The following is a 19,389-nucleotide window of genomic DNA, read 5'->3' as shown; positions in this document are numbered from 1 at the left end:
TAAAGAATTTATCCCATAGTACCTGGCACAAGAAAAGCCTTCAATAAATTGCCAGCTATTGTTAGCTATCTACCTTCTAGGAAACAGGCAGTTTCCACAAAACCAGGGCTCAATAAAACTGTTAGATCTTTTTGATGTCATACACATACAGAAGAGAAATAAATACTTTAAACCTCTTGAAGTAAGTTTTATTCATCCAGGCATGATGTGTATCATGGCCATGGGAAGCCATCCAGACTCTGCGGACAGTCTCTAGATTGATATTTTCTCAGTGCCAAGGAGACTGGCAGACATAATAGAATTAAAAAAAAAAAAGTTGGGTGGGAGGGCAGCTACTGTGCTCTCACCTTAGCACAAATACTAAAGAGATTAGAAACTGTTTTTTTTCCCCCAAAATAAAAGGAATTATTCTAAGTTATATTAGAAATGTCACCAAACCAATCCATTTATTGAGTTTCCTTTCTTGACCCCTCTCCCAATATGATCTTGAGAACAACTTGCTCAGAACAGAGCTGTAGCCCAACTCTACAAGTGTAAGGCTTACTTCAAGTTGCCGAATAGAAGACTCTCTCTCCTGAATGAGGCGGAGGTCATCCTCCATAATTTCTTCATCCTGCACCTGCACTTGAGGTTGAGTTTGGCTGACAGAAAGAAAAGAATAGGGAAAAAGGAAAGAGTGGTATTAAAAACATTGGGACTTATTTCCTACTTAAGAATCACTTAATAAGATTTTTTTTTCTTCAAAGTCAGAGAATTGCTTAATTTAAAATATCCTAAGGATATAACAGGAATATTCATCAACTTTTACTCATTTTTTATTCCACTGGTACTATTCTATCTTATATATAGGTTTATTTCTTGGAAGCGATATGGGACAACTGAGTATTTCTTCTTGGTTGAATTAAACCAGACACAAGGGAATAATCTATTTTAAATAATTATGAAGTCAATAAATATTTACTGAGTCCTTTATTATTCCAATATAGGGATGATATTTCATAATTATTTTGAAATTTTTCATAGGTATGCAAATTTATTATCTGCTTTCAATTTAAAAATAACTTAGGCTATATGTGATATAACATACTAAAAGCTTTAATTGTGTTCCAGGATTATTGTGTTCTAGGAAAATTTGAAAAATTACCTTTCAATCTAGACAATGTTTTGCTTTTCTTACCTTTCCCAGGATACAAGATTCCTTTCTTTTGAGGTGTCCTCAGGAAAACCACCCTGAATAAATTAGTAATAGGATGGATTAAGAAGGGGCAAAGAAAAGCAAGAACAAGAAAAATAAAATCAACACTCACATTTCCCTTGATAATAATCTAAACTGATTTGTGTGTGTGCATGCATGTGTAAGTTTGTAAAGCAAATATATATATATATATAGAGAGAGAGAGGGAAACAGAAGGTCTTGTTCTAATTTTAATTTTTTAGGTCAACTACTTCAAGAAATAATATAATGATCCCCTAAGCTGTCTAGGAAGGAATTCATTAAATAGTTTCAAGGGCCAAATAATAAATGTTAGTTGGTTAAAACTTACTGCCGGTTAAATGTAGTTGGAACCTCTACATTAAGGAAGAGGTAAACAACTGATAGATTTCAAGGGAATTTAAAATTAGAAACTCAAAATTCCACTTTACATCATCTTTTCATTTATTTTTCTTAAGGTTTATATTCATTTTTCAGTACTAACACGATACACTCCCTCTCCATTTCCATCATCCTTATATAATCCAGGAGCAAAGTGTTAACTACACCAGCATTTACACAAATTGAGAGCCTCAAGTGAACCAAGTGAATGTGAGAATAATCATCAGGGTTTGACCCCTAATCTTTTTAAACAAAGTATTTTTCAGTAATCCACAATCTGTTATGCCAAGAGATGGACAAAATTACCACAGTAACATACGACCACTCCCCCACCCCCCTTCTTAGAAATTGAAAAGAAAAACCTGAAACTAAAAATTCAAATGTTGATTTCCAGGATATTCACAGATTTCATGACTGAAACATGCCAAGTTGTTTTTCACATCTTCCCAGCATATACTCATGCTAAAGACCCTTAGGGAATATCATGGTATTCATTTTTATAATGCATTTTAAACACTTACAGACACTCTGGAGCTGGCTCTTACTCGAGCAACAAACTCCTTCTCTCTCTCAGCAGCTTGCCTCTGGACCTTCTGAAAGTTGGTCAGCGAAGTTGTGAATTCAGCCACTAAGCGATCCTTCTGTATTTTCCTTTGCCGCTAGCGGAAAGGGAGAAGGGAGAGAAGCTACTTGAATCAAGCTGTGAAGGGCTATGGAATTTGCAAATGTCGTTTACCACCACCTAGCTTTTCAATTCTGAAACCTGCACTCACTCCCCAGTAACAGGGAACCACTGACTAATGCTCAGAGACATTCTGACAATATGTTCAGACACTGAGCCTATAATGCTGCATTTTCCACCTCAAAGTTTCATGCTCCTAAAATATGGGGTATGATTTTGAGGTTATTTTAAAACCATTCTTTTTTTAGGCAAATAAAACCTTATCCTCTCACCTGAGTAAACACTTCCATCCCCCCCACCTCCCGCCCCCACCGGCCCAAAGCAAGGAAATAACTGCATGCACCAGGGAAACCTCCCACTAGAATGAGTGTTGTGTGCTGCCTGGCCGTCAGGCCTGTGAGGCTGGGGAACAATTTACTCAGGAAGCATTTATCCAGCACTTACTTAATTATGGGTCAGGGAAACTCACTTTTGCTTTACTGAACCACAGGAGACTACCTGAGCAATTAAATATAGTTTTGCGTTCCGTGATCCGTGAACTAATCTCAAATAGAACATTTTATCTGAATTTCCTTGCTAGCATAACAGTTCACAGACCCAACAACTCATTTGATTTCTTTCACATTGGATCCTTCAATGCATCTTAAAGCTTGATACCTGTTCACTGGGAGTGGTGGGAAGAGATCCAAACTCTTTAATCAATTTATCTGTTTCTTTGGCAAGTTGGTTAGTGTACTGCTGCTTCTGTTGCCTAAAGTGAGAAAACACACATTACAGCCAGAGAACTTATATGCTTCCTGAAGCACCAACTTGCCGCCTCAATCAGCCCTAATGCATCATTTTATAAAAATTGCTTTTTCAGAGACTTACTGAATTTACTCTATGAAAACAAAATTTTCAGATTCTATCCTTTGATAAATTTGGTGCAAGTATTTCATGGAAGGTTCTACATTCCGCACCCAGAAGCAGCTGATCAAGATTTGTTGCCTTAGACTTTGCCCCGTTCCCAGGTTTCAGGGAATACCTGGCTTCTCCTGTTTTTCTAACTGGGCATTTATATCCTAATATGCCATGCATACTTAAAGGGGGGGGGGGGGGTAATAAATAACAGTATGAGTGGACTATTATTTAAGTTTGGTATGTATACTTGTAGCATTTCCCTGTAGAGGGCACAGAACACAATGAAAGAGGTAAATCATATCTAAATCTAGCTAGCTAGTTTAGAAGTAAAAAGGAAGATTTCAAACCAAAGAGCTTGACAAGAAAAAAATAAGTTTGTATTTACGTGATGCTTTACAACATCATACCTCTCATGTATATTATCTCATTTTAAACACATACTGATCGCACATAGGATGTAAGAGTATGTTTAAGTGTGGATATCTATTTCATAAGGAAGAATTATAACTTTACCTATATCTCTCTTTACCAAAAATCCTATCTTTAACATGATCTTTTATCATTTTTGGAAGAATATAGTCGGGGATCTAAAAAGAATCTACTTTGGATTTATATTTATATGTTTTATGTTTATGTATTTATATATTTATGTTTCTATGTTTACCGATATTTATGCTTATATATTTACACATTTAGAATCTTCACTATTAATTTTAACAAAATATCTAACTATTAGAATTATGTATTTCCATTCCACTTTACTTTAATAGATAATGGTTTATTATTTTAGATTTGGAGCATTTTTACCAGGTGGTAAAATGCAAAAAACAACAGTAAAAAAAAAAAAATTATAAATATAAAGAAATCCTTTAAATTATACTTCATGACAAATATGAATTCCTATTCCCATCTTTTAATTTCTTCCTCTTTGCAATTTTTCCCTTCTATACCTAATGTTGTCTGTGAAATTCATTTGTAGCAGTAACAGTATTGAACCAAGATTTAAGATTCAGGTTCTGAATGATGTTGGGCAAATCATCAAATCCTCAACTGACATATTCTCCTTATAAGCAAAACAAAAACAGTTCATTTCATTTATCCATCTCACTCCTATTTTCTAAGGTTCAGATGAGAAAATGTATAAAAACACTATAAAATCCATAACACCATTGACCTAGTATCATTACTGTTCTTCTACAACATATTAATTTACTGGGCTATGTATCATATAGCTTCATTATAAAAATTATTCTTTTTTAATACAGGCCAATGCTTTCTGAAGCTAAATGACACAGTGATAAGACTTTGGTGGAACAGTTCATATTGGACACTGCTGTGGGACTGTCAGCTATAGGAAACAACACAAACACAGAAACCAAGAGCATGATTTTTCAAATGCCTTTTGAAAACAACCTATTTAAAAAATATAAGAAAGGCAAGTAAAGGAATTCTGCTTGATAAGTAAATTCAATCTTTAAAATAGAAATATGCCTGCCTACTGTGGAAAAGGAAAAACTTAGAAAACCCAAACTTGACTACAAATGTTTAGGTAAGGGAGCAGAAATTTTTTTACACTGATAACAATGCAAAACAACAGTTGTTTTTTTTTTTTTCTTTTCTTTTTTTTCTAAATTAAATACTTACAGCTGTTGCCTTAATTCGGGAGAATCTTGGGGTGTTCCAAGTTGATTCAGAGTCCTTTGTATTTCCATAGCTGTTAAAATGGAAAATTGATGTACAATGTTTACAAATGTTAGGGGAACAAAAATAACAGAAATTAATCTAAGGAATTGGGCAATTAAAAAAGAAATAGAAAAGCAAAAAAAAAAAATAATAAATACAGAAAGTATTAATTTTGAAAAAAGAAAAAGTAAATGGTTTATTTAATTCAAATTAGTGACACTGATGGATTAATTTTCAAGAGGAAATTATGTGGAGATATTAATATGTGAAAGTGCACTTATGATCCCAAAATAGCATCTTCTTCCCTGCCCTGTTAGGACATTTGTTGAACACAACAGCACGCAGACTTCTACTTAACTCACTAGTACAAAAACTGTTAGCAAAATAACTGCAGCAATAAAATAATTCATCTTAATATAAAATCAATGAATTATAGCTAACAAAGGAAGGAATGGTAGAATTAGACAAGAAATCATCACTTTTCAATTAGCTAAAGAATAACTGATTCAGAGAAGGATTATCAAATTATGTTAAAACCACAGGATATTCACACAACCTCAAACCACACAGACGATGTTGATTAGAAAAGAGATACCTTCATCATATATAAATCTGTTGCTTAAAACAAATGATCAAATTTAGTGCCCCTAAAAAGCAAACTGGCATTAGGAACCTCCTGCCGTGAGGCCATGAGAAAGGTACCCGATGACCAACCTGCTTTTCTCGCCAGCATGTTTGGCTTGGCCTGAATCTAATCATGAGGAAGTAATCAGGCCAGTCTAGATTGTGGGCTAATGTTCAAGACCAATTAAACTGAGACCTCTCAAAAACATCGGTATAACAAAACAAAACAAATAAACAAAAAAGGCAGACGAGCTGTGCTAAATTCAAGAACATGGCACATCATGACATCCAAAAGCAATGCATGATTTTCAACTGGATTCTGAATCAAGAAAAATTAAAAGGATTCTGTGGACAACTGGAGAAATGTGAATACGCAGAGAAAGAGGGATGTGTTAAACACAAGCTGCAAAATGTCAACAATTGGTGATTCCAGTTGAAGGGAAAACAGACTGTTCATTGTACCTGTGGTTGCGTGAAGCTGTATGTACCCCAGAAAAAACGTGTTCTTAAAGTTAATCCATTCCTGTGGGTGTGAGCCCATTGTAAGTGGGTCCTTTCGATGAGGTTACTTCAGTTAAGGTGTGGCCCACCTCAGTCAGGATGGGTCTTAATCCTACTATTGGGGTCTTATTAAGAGAATGAAATCCAAGGAGGCAAGAAGCTGACAGCAATGAAACCAGAAGAGAAGGGAAACTAGCAGCCACTGCTTTGCATCTTGCCATGTGGCAGAGGAGTCAAGGATTGCTGGCAGTTGGTCTTCGAGAAGAAAGTATTGCCTTGATGATGCCCTGATTTGGACATTTTCCCAGCCTCAAAACTGTGAGTGAATAATTTCCCATTGTTTAAGCTGGCCCATTTCATGGTATTTGCTTTGAGCAGCCTAGGAAACTAAAACAGTACCATATTTTATTTTTCTGTAGATTTAAGATATTTAAAATCAAAACTTGGGGGACAGTAAATCTCCCAGGAAATGTGGGACATGACTCCCCAGGATAAGCCTGGACCCAGCATCGTGAGATTGAGAAAGTCTTCTTGACCAAACGGGGGAAGAGAAATGAAATAAAAGTTTCATTGGCTGAGAGATTTCAAATGGAGTTGAGGGGTCACTCTGGAGGGTATTCTTATGCTCCATACAGATATCACCTTTTAGTTTTTAGTGTGTTGGAATGGCTAGAGGGAAACAGAAGCTGTCAAACTGCAGCACATTAGGCCTTGGTTCTTGAAGACAATTGTAGAACTATGCAGCTTACACAGTGTGACTTTGTGATTGCAAAAACCTTGTGGCTCACACTCCCTTTATGCAATATATGGACTGATGAGCAGAAAAATGGGGACAAAAATTAAATGAAAAATAGGATGGGATGGGGGGATAGAATGTTTTGGGTGTTCTTTTATACTTTCATTTTTATTCTTATTTTTATCTTTTTTTGGAGCAATGAAAATGTTTAGAAATTGTGGTGATGAATGCACAACTATATGATGAACTGTGAACAATTGATGGTACACTGTGGATGATTGTATGGTATGTGAAATCTCAATAAGACTGAATTAAAAAAAAAAAACACAAAACTTAGGTGAGGAGGCAGGGCAAGATGGCAGACTGGTGAGCTGTATGTTTTAGTTACTCCTCCAGAAAACTAGGTAGAAAGCCAGGAACTGCGTGGACTGGACACCACAGAGCAATCTGACTTTGGGCATACTTCATACAACACTCATGAAAACGTGGAACTGCTGAGATCAGCGAAATCTGTAAGTTTTTGCGGCCAGGGGACCTGCGCCCCTCCCTGCCAGGCTCAGTCCCGTGGGAGGAGGGGCTGTCAGCTCCAGGAAGGAGAAGGGAGAACTGCAGTGGCAGCCCTTATCGGAAACTCATTCTACTGATCCAAACTCCAACCGTAGATAGACTGAGACCAGACACTAGAGAATCTGAGAGCAGCCAGCCCAGCAGACAGGAGACAGGCATAGAAAAAAAACAGCACGAAAAACTCCAAAATAAAAGCGGAGGATTTTTGGAGTTCTGGTGAACATAGAAAGGGGAAGGGCAGAGCTCAGGCCCTGAGGCGCATATGCAAATCCCAAAGAAAAGCTGATCTCTCTGCCCTGTGGACCTTTCCTTAATGGCCCTGGTTGCTTTGTCTCTTAGCATTTCAATAACCCATTAGATCTCTGAGGAGGGCCCTTTTTTTTTTTTTTAATCCTTTTTTCTTTTTCTAAAACAATTACTCTAAGAAGCCCAATACAGAAAGCTTCAAAGACTTGCAAGTTGCACAGGTCAAGTCAAGAGCAGAACTAAGAGAGCTCTGAGACAAAAGGCAATAATCCAGTGGCTGAGAAAATTCACTAAACACCACAACTTCCCAAGAAAAGGGGGGTGTCTGCTCACAGCCATCATCCTGGTGGACAGGAAACAGTCCTGCCCATCGCCAGCCCCATAGCCCAGAGCTGCCCCAGACAACCCAGTGTGACGGAAGTGCTTCAAATAACAGGCACACACCACAAAACTGGGCGTGGACATTAGCCTTCCCTGCAACCTCAGCTGATTGTCCCAGAGGTGGGAAGGTGGAGCAGTGTGAATTAACAAAGCCCCATTCAGCCATCATTTGAGCAGACTGGGAGTCTCCCTACACAGCCCAGCAGCCCAGAACTGCCCTGGGGGGACAGCACTCACCTGTGACATAGCACAGTCATCCCTCAACAGGGGACCCGGGGTGCACAGCCTGGAAGAGAGGCCCACTTGCAAGTCTCAAGAGCCATACGCCAATACCAAGGACTTGTGGGTCAGTGGCAGAGACAAACTGTGGCAGGACTGAACTGAAGGATTAGACTATTGCAGCAGCTTTAAAACTCTAGGATCACCAGGGAGATTTGACTGTTAGAGCCACCCCCCATCCCTGACTGCCCAGAAACACGCCCCATATACAGGGCAGGCAAAACCAACTACACACGCAAGCTTGGTACACCAATTGGACCCCACAAGACTCACTCTCCCACTCACCAAAAAGGCTAAGCAGGGGAGAAATGGCCTGTGGAGAACAGGTGGCTCGTGGACGCCACCTGCTGGTTAGTTAGAGAAAGTGTACTCCACGAAGCTGTAGATCTGATAAATTAGAGATAAGGACTTCAATTGGTCTACAAATCCTAAAAGAACCCTATCAAGTTCAGCAAATGCCACGAGGCCAAAAACAACAGAAAATTATAAAGCATATGAAAAAACCAGACGATATGGATAACCCAAGCCCAAGCACCCAAATCAAAAGATCAGAAGAGACACAGCACCTAGAGCAGCTACTCAAAGAACTAAAGATGAACAATGAGACCACAGTACGGGATACAAAGGAAATCAAGAAGACCCTAGAAGAGCATAAAGAAGATATTGCAAGACTAAATAAAAAAATGGATGATCTTATGGAAATTAAAGAAACTGCTGACCAAATTAAAAAGATCCTGGACACTCATAGTACAAGACTACAGGAAGTTGGACAACGAATCAGTGACCTGGAAGATGACAAAATGGAAAATGAAAGCATAAAAGAAAGAATGGGGAAAAAAATTGAAAAAATCGAAATGGACCTCAGGGATATGATAGATAATATGAAATGTCCGAATATAAGACTCATTGGTGTCCCAGAAGGGGAAGAAAAGGGTAAAGGTCTAGGAAGAGTATTCAAAGAAATTGTTGGGGAAAACTTCCCAAATCTTCTAAACACCATAAATATACAAATCATAAATGCTCAGCGAACTCCAAATGGAATAAATCCAAATAAACCCACTCCGAGACATATACTGATCACACTGTCAAACACAGAAGAGAAGGAGCAAGTTCTGAAAGCAGCAAGAGAAAAGCAATTGACCACATACAAAGGAAACAGCATAAGACTAAGTAGTGACTACTCAGCAGCCACCATGGAAGCAAGAAGGCAGTGGCACGATATATTTAAAATTCTGAGTGAGAAAAATTTCCAGCCAAGAATACTTTATCCAGCAAAGCTCTCCTTCAAATTTGAGGGAGAGCTTAAATTTTTCACAGACAAACGAATGCTGAGAGAATTTGCTAACAAGAGACCTGCCCTACTGCAGATACTAAAGGGAGCCCTACAGACAGAGAAACAAAGAAAGGACAGAGAGACTTGGAGAAAGGTTCAGTACTAAAGAGATTCAGTATGGATACAATAAAGGATATTAATAGAGAGAGGGGAAAAATATATATGACAAACATAAACCAAAGCATAAGATGGCTGATTCAAGAAATGCCTTCACGGTTATAACGTTGAATGTAAATGGATTAAACTCCCCAATTAAAAGATACAGATTCGCAGAATGGATCAAAAAAAATGAACCATCAATATGTTGCATACAAGAGACTCATCTTAGACACAGGGACACAAAGAAACTGAAAGTGAAAGGATGGAAAAAAATATTTCATGCAAGCTACAGCCAAAAGAAAGCAGGTGTAGCAATATTAATCTCAGATAAAGTAGACTTCAAATGCAGGGATGTTTTGAGAGACAAAGAAGGCCAATACGTACTAATAAAAGGGGCAATTCAGCAAGAAGAAATAACAATCGTAAATGTCTATGCACCCAATCAAGGTGCCACAAAATACATGAGAGAAACACTGGCAAAACTAAAGGAAGCAATTGATGTTTCCACAATAATTGTGGGAGACTTCAACACATCACTCTCTCCTATAGATAGATCAACCAGACAGAAGACCAATAAGGAAATTGAAAACCTAAACAATCTGATAAATGAATTAGATTTAACAGACATCTACAGGACATTACATCCCAAATCACCAGGATACACATACTTTTCTAGTGCTCATGGAACTTTCTCCAGAATAGATCATATGCTGGGACATAAAACAAGCCTCAATAAATTTAAAAAGATTGAAATTATTCAAAGCACATTCTCTGACCACAATGGAATACAATTAGAAGTCAATAACCATCAGAGACTTAGAAAATACACAAATACCTGGAGGGTTAAAGAAGATATAGCAAGAGAAATTGCTAAATATATAGAGGACGAATGAAAATGAGAACACAACATACCAAAACCTATGGGATGCAGCAAAAGCAGTGCTAAGGGGGAAATTTATAGCACTAAACGCATATATTAAAAAGGAAGAAAGAGCCAAAATCAAAGAACTAATGGATCAACTGAAGAAGCTAGAAAATGAACAGCAAACCAATCCTAAACCAAGTAGAAGAAAAGAAATAACAAGGATTAAAGCAGAAATAAATGACATAGAGAACAAAAAAACAATAGAGAGGATAAATATCACCAAAAGTTGGTTCTTTGAGAAGATCAACAAGATTGACAAGCCCCTAGCTAGACTGACAAAATAAAAAAGAGAGAAGACCCATATAAACAAAATAATGAATGAAAAAGGTGACATAACTGCAGATCCTGAAGAAATTAAAAAAATTATAAGAGGATATTATGAACAACTGTATGGCAACAAACTGGATAATGTAGAAGAAATGGACAATTTCCTGGAAACATATGAACAACCTAGACTGACCAGAGAAGAAATAGAAGACCTCAACCAACCCATCACAAGCAAAGAGATCCAATCAGTCATCAAAAATCTTCCCACAAATAAATGCCCAGGGCCAGATGGCTTCACAGGGGAATTCTACCAAACTTTCCAGAAAGAACTGACACCAATCTTACTCAAACTCTTTCAAAACATTGAAGAAAATGGAACACTACCTAACTCATTTTATGAAGCTAACATCAATCTAATACCAAAACCAGGCAAAGATGCTACAAAAGAGGAAAACTACCGGCCAATCTCCCTAATGAATATAGATGCAAAAATCCTCAACAAAATACTTGCAAATCGAATCCAAAGACACATTAAAAAAATCATACACCATGACCAAGTGGGGTTCATTCCAGGCATGCAAGGATGGTTCAACATAAGAAAAACAATCAATGTATTACAACACATTAACAAGTCAAAAGGGAAAAATCAAATGATCATCTCAATAGATGCTGAAAAATCCAACATCCCTTTTTGATAAAAACACTTCAAAAGGTAGGAATTGAAGGAAACTTTCTCAACAGGATAAAGAGCATATATGAAAAACCCACAGCCAGCATAGTACTCAATGGTGAGAGACTGAAAGCCTTCCCTCTAAGAGCAGGAACAAGACAAGGATGCCCGCTGTCACCACTGTTATTCAACATTGTGCTGGAAGTGCTAGCCAGGGCAATCCGGCAAGACAAAGAAATAAAAGGCATCCAAACAGGAAAAGAAGAAGTAAAACTGTCATTGTTTGCAGATTATATGATCTTATATCTAGAAAACCCTGAGAAATCGACGATACAGCTACTACAGCTAATAAACAAATTTAGCAAAGTAGCGGGATACAAGATTAATGCACATAAGTCAGTAATGTTTCTATATGCTAGAAATGAACAAACTGAAGAGACACTCAAGAAAAAGATAACATTTTCAATAGCAACTAAAAAAATCAAGTACCTAGGAATCAACTTAACCAAAGATGTAAAAGACCTATACAAAGAAAGCTACATAAGTCTACTAAAAGAAATAGAAGGGGACCTTAAAAGATGGAAAAATATTCCATGTTCATGGATAGGAAGACTAAATGTCATTAAGATGTCAATTCTACCCAAACTCATCTACAGATTCAATGCAATCCCAATCAAAATTCCAACAACCTACTTTGCAGACTTAGAAAAGCTAGTTATCAAATTTATTTGGAAAGGGAAGATGCCTCGAATTGCTAAAGACACTCTAAAAAAGAAAAACGAAGTGGGAGGACTTACACTCCCTGACTTTGAAGCTTATTATAAAGCCACAGTTGCCAAAACAGCATGGTACTGGCACAAAGATAGCCATATAGATCAATGGAATCGAATTGAGAATTCAGAGATAGACCCTCAGATCTATGGCCGACTGATCTTTGATAAGGCCCCCAAAGTCACTGAACTGAGTCATAATGGTCTTTTCAACAAATGGGGCTGGGAGAGTTGGATATCCATATCCAAAAGAATGAAAGAGGACCCCTACCTCACCCCCTACACAAAAATTAACTCAAAATGGACCAAAGATCTCAATATAAAAGAAAGTACCATTAAACTCCTAGAAGATAATGTAGGAAAACATCTTCAAGACCTTGTATTAGGAGGCCACTTCCTAGACTTTACACCCAAAGCACAAGCAACAAAAGAGAAAATAGATAAATGGGAACTCCTCAAGCTTAGAAGTTTCTGCACCTCAAAGGAATTTCTCAAAAAGGTAAAGAGGCAGCCAACTCAATGGGAAAAAATTTTTGGAAACCATGTATCTGACAAAAGACTGATATCTTGCATATACAAAGAAATCCTACAACTCAATGACAATAGTACAGACAGCCCAATTATAAAATGGGCAAAAGATATGAAAAGACAGTTCTCTGAAGAGGAAATACAAATGGCCAAGAAACACATGAAAAAATGTTCAGCTTCACTAGCTATTAGAGAGATGCAAATTAAGACCACAATGAGATACCATCTAACACCGGTTAGAATGGCTGCCATTAAACAAACAGGAAACTACAAATGCTGGAGGGGATGTGGAGAAATTGGAACTCTTATTCATTGTTGGTGGGACTGTATAATGGTTCAGCCACTCTGGAAGTCAGTCTGGCAGTTCCTTAGAAAACTAGATATAGAGTTACCATTCGATCCAGCGATTGCACTTCTCGGTATATACCCGGAAGATCGGAAAGCAGTGACACGAACAGATATCTGCACGCCAATGTTCTTAGCAGCATTATTCACAATTGCCAAGAGATGGAAACAACCCAAATGTCCTTCAACAGATGAATGGATAAATAAAATGTGGTATATACACACGATGGAATACTATGCAGCAGTAAGAAGGAACGATCTCGTGAAACATATGACAACATGGATGAACCTTGAAGACATAATGCTGAGCGAAATCAGCCAGGCACAAAAAGAGAAATATTATATGCTACCACTAATGTGAACTTTGAAAAATGTAAAACAAATGGTTTATAATGTAGAATGTAGGGGAACTAGCAATAGAGAACAATTAAGGAAGGGGGAACAATAATCCAAGAAGAACAGATAAGCTATTTAACGTTCTGGGGATGCCCAGGAATGACTATGGTCTGTTAATTTCTGATGGATATAGTAGGAACAAGTTCACAGAAATCTTGCTATATTAGGTAACTTTCTTGGGGTAAAGTAGGAACATGTTGGAAGTTAAAAGCAGTTATCTTAGGTTAGTTGTCTTTTTCTTACTCCCTTGTTATGGTCTCTTTGAAATGTTCTTTTATTGTATGTTTGTTTTCTTTTTAACTTTTTTTTCATACAGTTGATTTAAAAAAAGAAGGGAAAGTTAAGAAAAAAAAAAAAAAAAGAAAAACAAGGAAAAAAAAGATGTAGTGCCCCCTTGAGGAGCCTGTGGAGAATGCAGGGGTATTCACCTACCCCACCTCCATGGTTGCTAACATGACCACAGACATAGGGGACTGGCGGTTTGATGGGTTGAGCCCTCTACCATAGGTTTTACCCTTGGGAAGACGGTTGCTGCAAAGGAGAGGCTAGGCCTCCCTATGGTTGTGCCTAAGAGCCTCCTCCCAAATGGCTCTTTGTTGCTCAGATGTGGCCCTCTCTCTCTGGCTAAGCCAACTTGAAAGGTGAAATCACTGCCCTCCCCGCTACGTGGGATCAGACACCCAGGGGAGTGAATCTCCCTGGCAACGTGGAATATGACTCCTGGGGAGGAATGTAGACCTGGCATCGTGGGACGGAGAACATCTTCTTGACCAAAAGGGGGATGTGAAAGGAAATGAAATAAGCTTCAGTGGCAGAGAGATTCCAAAAGGAGCCGAGAGGTCACTCTGGTGGGCACTCTTACGCACACTTTAGACAACCCTTTTTAGGTTCTAAAGAATTGGGGTAGCTGGTGGTGTATACCTGAAACTATCAAACTACAACCCAGCACCCATGAATCTCGAAGACAGTTGTATAAAAATGTAGCTTATGAGGGGTGACAATGGGATTGGGAAAGCCATAAGGACCACACTCCACTTTGTCTAGTTTATGGATGGATGAGTAGAAAAATAGGGGAAGGAAACAAACAGACAAAGGTACCCAGTGTTCTTTTTTACTTCAATTGCTCTTTTTCACTCTAATTATTATTCTTGTTATTTTTGTGTGTGTGGTAATGAAGGTGCCAGGGATTGATTTAGGTGATGAATGTACAACTATGTAATGGTACTGTAAACAATCGAAAGTACGATTTGTTTTGTATGACTGCGTGGTATGTGAATATATCTCAATAAAATGAAGATAAAAAAAAAAAATTTAGGGGATACAAATTTCATGCTACGCTCACAATCCAGAAATCTTCAACCATCACAAGAAAGGCGCTTCACAAAATGGGAGGCCCTACTCTTTCTGCATGTACGTACATCTATCAAATGGAAATAAGCTGGCAATCCCTCTCAAAGCAAAGCACTTTCATACTTCCAAGAACTACAGGAAAACAATCTAATCCCCCCCCCTCATTCTTTTTATTTGAAATGAGTGGTTTATCTATATAGCTGAAACGCTTGTAAATAGTCATCGTTTATTTACAGGATCAAGGGAATGACGGTATTCTAAAACATGGGATCAATTTTGCTCATGAGAATGATGTAATAAGCACTGCTTTCAAGTCAAGCCTTAAAATTAAAAATATCGGAAAGGCACACAGTAACTGTTAGCATTCAACTATTTTCCAAGGAATTTGTTTTTGCTTTTTAAAAATTCTTGGTCATAGGGTTTCCTTTCATAGGGTGGAGTTTTTGCTTTATGGTTTTGCTTTTTTTTTTCTTTTTCTGTTTTTAACTTAGAGTTAGAAATTTCCCTCCCAACTTCAACAGATTTCTCTTGGAACTGCCTTGTAGGGGATTATACAGTCCATAAAAGCATGTTAAGGCAAACTGTAGTGTGGGCTCTGGAGGAGAGAGGCAATCATCTGCTTCATTTACAGAGGGTACTTTTGCTTTTGGAAAAAGTCACTTTAAGGAGAAAAAAAAAGATTATTCAATAAATGACACCAGGAAAATGGATTAACTTTCGGGGGACAAAAAAAACCAGAATGCTACTTCAAATCATATAGCACAACAAATTTGTTTTAAATTATCAAATAATATAAAATTAGAAAAAAACATTAAACTGCTACAAGAAATTATAAATGCATCTTTATTATATGATCTTTTATATGATCTTGGAGTGAAAAATAAAATATTTTCTAAGCATGGACAAAAATAAAAACCAAGAAGAAAAATAATGATCAATTAGACTATGTAAAAAATTTCAAAAAATATTACACAGAAAATATGTATATATTACAAATATATACATATACACTTACATAAAATATATGTTATACACGGGAGAAAATATCTGCAGAATATGATTAGCAAAGGGACTGATATCTGTTATAGAAAAAACACCTACAAATTGGTAATAGAGAAACAACTCAAAAAAAAAAGTACGAAGGATATGATCTTTCAATTCATGAAAGGTCAAAATACATGAGAAACTTGATCTCACTGATAAACAACTTTTCCCATTCCACACTGGAAAAAATTAAGAAAAATAAAGCAGGTGAGAATATAAATTATTTATCAAAAGTGTTCTAAACAAAACGTCGAGACTACATAACATACACAAGAAATGAAAGAGCAATATCGATGATGCATGAAGAATCTGGAATAACTGAGGAAAGGCCACGCAGAAAAATGGGCCAAGAATGGAAACAGGAACTTTAGTAGTATTTATGAAATAAAAGAACAGCAAAAAAGGATTGAAAAGCGTATCAATTTTGGAAAGGATAAATAATTACAATGTATGAAGACAACAGAAAAATTTAGATCTTCCCTCAGTGGGAGCCAAAATCCAGCCTGAGTTATTTCCCTAGTTTTTGAAGAGATGCCCTCAGCAACCCCCACTTCCCGGAAGCCCCTGAGGGGTCCCCACTCTAAGAAAGCAATACATCTGGAGCACCACCTATTCCTGAGGTACTGCTCAGAAATGCCACTACCAAAGTCTGAAAGACCCAGGAGTGGGACCCCTCTCCTAGTCCCCATTTAACTGGCCTGTCTGGGGAATGCAGAAGGCAAGCAGCCATGGTGACTAGCAGCAGGTCATCCAAATGGTGACTCCCACTGCAATGCTCAACAAGGGGTCCTATTTACTGGAACAGATCATCTGAGTCTCTGGAAGCTTGGACATGCTTGCTGATACAACAAATACTTATTGCTCTATCCTAAAAAACAGAGACCACGAGAAAGAGTTTGTTTTCAATTGGAAGGGGCAGCAGCGACCCTTTACAGTCCTATCTCAGGGTTATATGCACTCTCCATCTCTGTGTCAAATTTAGTTTTCAAGAATTTTGATCATCTCCTCCTCCAGAACCCTACACTTATCCAATACACTGCACATCTGCTTTTAAGAGCTGGAAAGCAGGGAGCAACATGCAATCTTAGGAACCCTGGAAGGATGCAAGTATGCCAGAAGGCTAAAGATAAATTCCATGAAAATACAGGGGCCTGTTTGCTCAGCGAACAATCTCACTGTGTATGTTGATACACTCCTGCAAAGTGACAAACTGCTTTTCTTTGCAGGCTCAAATACAACTGGGGAAGAGTGCTTGGTGAATTCCTTAATGCTGCTACAACCCATTTACTAAATGACCTCCAAAGAGAAAAGGCTATCCAGCTAGTTCAAACAGTGGCCAAACAGCTCTACCACTGGCTTAAGTGACCTGGTTGATTCACTGGTAACTGAAGTGTCTGTGTGATATCAGGATGCCCTCTAAAACTAGTGGCAAGTCCTAGGAGAAAAAACATAGGATTGACTCCCTTTGCATCTTGGAGCAAAGCCATGCTCTGGCAAACTGATGTCCTCCTTTTGAGGAACAATTCCAGCCTTGCTATTGAGCCCTGGATCAAGAGTATCTTGATGTTATCCTGCGTGTACATCTCTTTCTACACGTTGTTCTATGTAGGTCAGTCAGCCTGCCCTCCCCACCTCCAATCTGACAGCACTTGCTCAACGGGATAATAAACGACTTAGCAATGGTGGTAGGAGTAAAAGCCACAAGCGAGCTCACCGACCTGGATTTCCCATCACACAGATGAGCACATTTACTAGCACTGCCATATTTCAATTGGCAGCAACAGTGGTGACAAGGGGACCTATGATTCGGTGCCACTCTTGGGGTATCAGCCAGCCACCCAGGGACAAGGTGATTACACTCCTTTCACCTTGAAGGGAGAATTTTATGTTCCCTGAAACTGTAGTCCTCTGGATTTGGTTATTCTTTCTTGACCCAACCCACTTGCTTCTTCCAGCTTCCTAATCTATGTATTAGGTGCAATCATGGTATTCCACATAAACAGTACTTCTGATCAGGACATTCACTTTACAGAGAAAACACTAACGCCTGTTCTCAGGCCCCTGGGATTCACTGGTCTGCCAGGTACCCCGTTACTAGAAGCCACTGGACATCCACACTGTGTAATAACCCACTGAAGATTCAACCATGGTGTCACCTGGGAGACGATATCCTACAGAATCTTTCTGCTCTCAAAGAACAATCACTCTATGGTGCTGCTTCACCCACAGCCAGAAAGAAAACTTAGATCTGGGAACCAAGGAGTAAAAGTGGAGTAATGTCTTTCACAACTGCACCTAATTACCCATTTGAAAAATGTCTGCAATGCAACAGGAGGATTTAGAGTCTACTACCCAAGTGAAGAATATAAGCATGTTTCCACTGAAGTAAAAGCTGGGATTCCATCTAGTTATTTGCGCACATGAAAACCACAAGATACCATTTCACACTCATTAGCTGTGGCTGCTATTTAAAAAATGGAAAATAATGGAGAAGATGTGGAGAAACAGGAACACTCACTCATTGCTGGTGGCAACATAAAATGATGCAGCTGCTGTGAAAGACAGTTTGGCAGTTCCTCTGAAAGCTAAGTATAGAACTACCATCCTAGGACCCAGCAATCCCACTACCAGATACATATCCAAAAGAATTGAATGCAGGGACTCGAACAGATACTCGCAGACCAATGTTCACAGTGGCATTATTCACAATTGCCAAAAGATGGAAGAAACCCAAGTGGCCATCAGCTGATAAATAGATAAATAAAATGTGGTATTACATACAATAGAATATTATTCAGCTGTAAGAAGGAATGAAGTCCTGACACATGTGACAACATGGATGAACCTTGAAGACATCATGTTGAGTGAAATAACCAGACACAAAAGGACAAATATTGTTATGATCTCACTGATTTGAAACAATTAGAATAAGCAAACTGACAAAGTCAGAATCTAGAATACAGGTTACCAGGGAACCAGGTAGAGATAGGGAATGGGAAGTTAAGGCTTAAAATGTACAGGTTCCTTTTTGGAATGATGGAAATGTTCTGGTAATAGATGGTGGTGATGGTAGCACAACATTGTGAACATAATTAATAGCGCTGAAATATATATCTGAATGCCATTAAAAGGGGAAAGGTTAGATGTATATATGGTAACAGAATAAAAATTAAAAAAAAAAAAAATCCATGGAACTCCACTACACAAACAGGGAACCCTAAGTAAAACTATGGGATGTAGTTACTAGTACAATTACAAAAATGTGCTATCCTCAGTAGTGACAAATATTCCACACTAATGCAAGCTGTTAACAATAGGGTGGTATACGGGAATCCTGTATTTTATGGATGATTGTTCTATAAACCTACAACTTCTCTAACAAAGGGAAAAAAAAAAGGAAGTAGGGTTGTTCCCAAACAAAAGTGAGAAGGAGAGTGAATAAACCTTGGAAGATGAGCTGGGGGAACCC

At 38.0% G+C, this 19,389-nt stretch overlaps 1 protein-coding gene across 3 annotated transcripts in view; it reads right to left on the bottom strand.

The window, feature by feature from the left end:
• STX7 (syntaxin 7) overlaps positions 1 to 19,389 on the bottom strand; it is a 62,489-nt gene that overhangs the window by 11,061 nt on the left and 32,039 nt on the right. For all 3 annotated transcript variants that reach the window (XM_037842522.1, XM_037842524.1, XM_037842523.1), the window contains exons 3-7: positions 4,821 to 4,890; positions 2,934 to 3,027; positions 2,116 to 2,253; positions 1,178 to 1,230; positions 545 to 641 (exon numbers count right to left, since the gene is read on the bottom strand). In XM_037842522.1, coding sequence (XP_037698450.1) covers positions 545 to 641; positions 1,178 to 1,230; positions 2,116 to 2,253; positions 2,934 to 3,027; positions 4,821 to 4,890 — 452 coding nt within the window. The remainder of the gene's footprint in view (positions 1 to 544; positions 642 to 1,177; positions 1,231 to 2,115; positions 2,254 to 2,933; positions 3,028 to 4,820; positions 4,891 to 19,389) is intronic.

The sequence above is a fragment of the Choloepus didactylus genome, chromosome 7, assembly GCF_015220235.1.
Source record: "Choloepus didactylus isolate mChoDid1 chromosome 7, mChoDid1.pri, whole genome shotgun sequence".
NCBI classification, from domain to species: Eukaryota; Metazoa; Chordata; class Mammalia; order Pilosa; family Megalonychidae; genus Choloepus; species Choloepus didactylus.
This window is presented reverse-complemented; position numbering and strand designations above follow the sequence as displayed.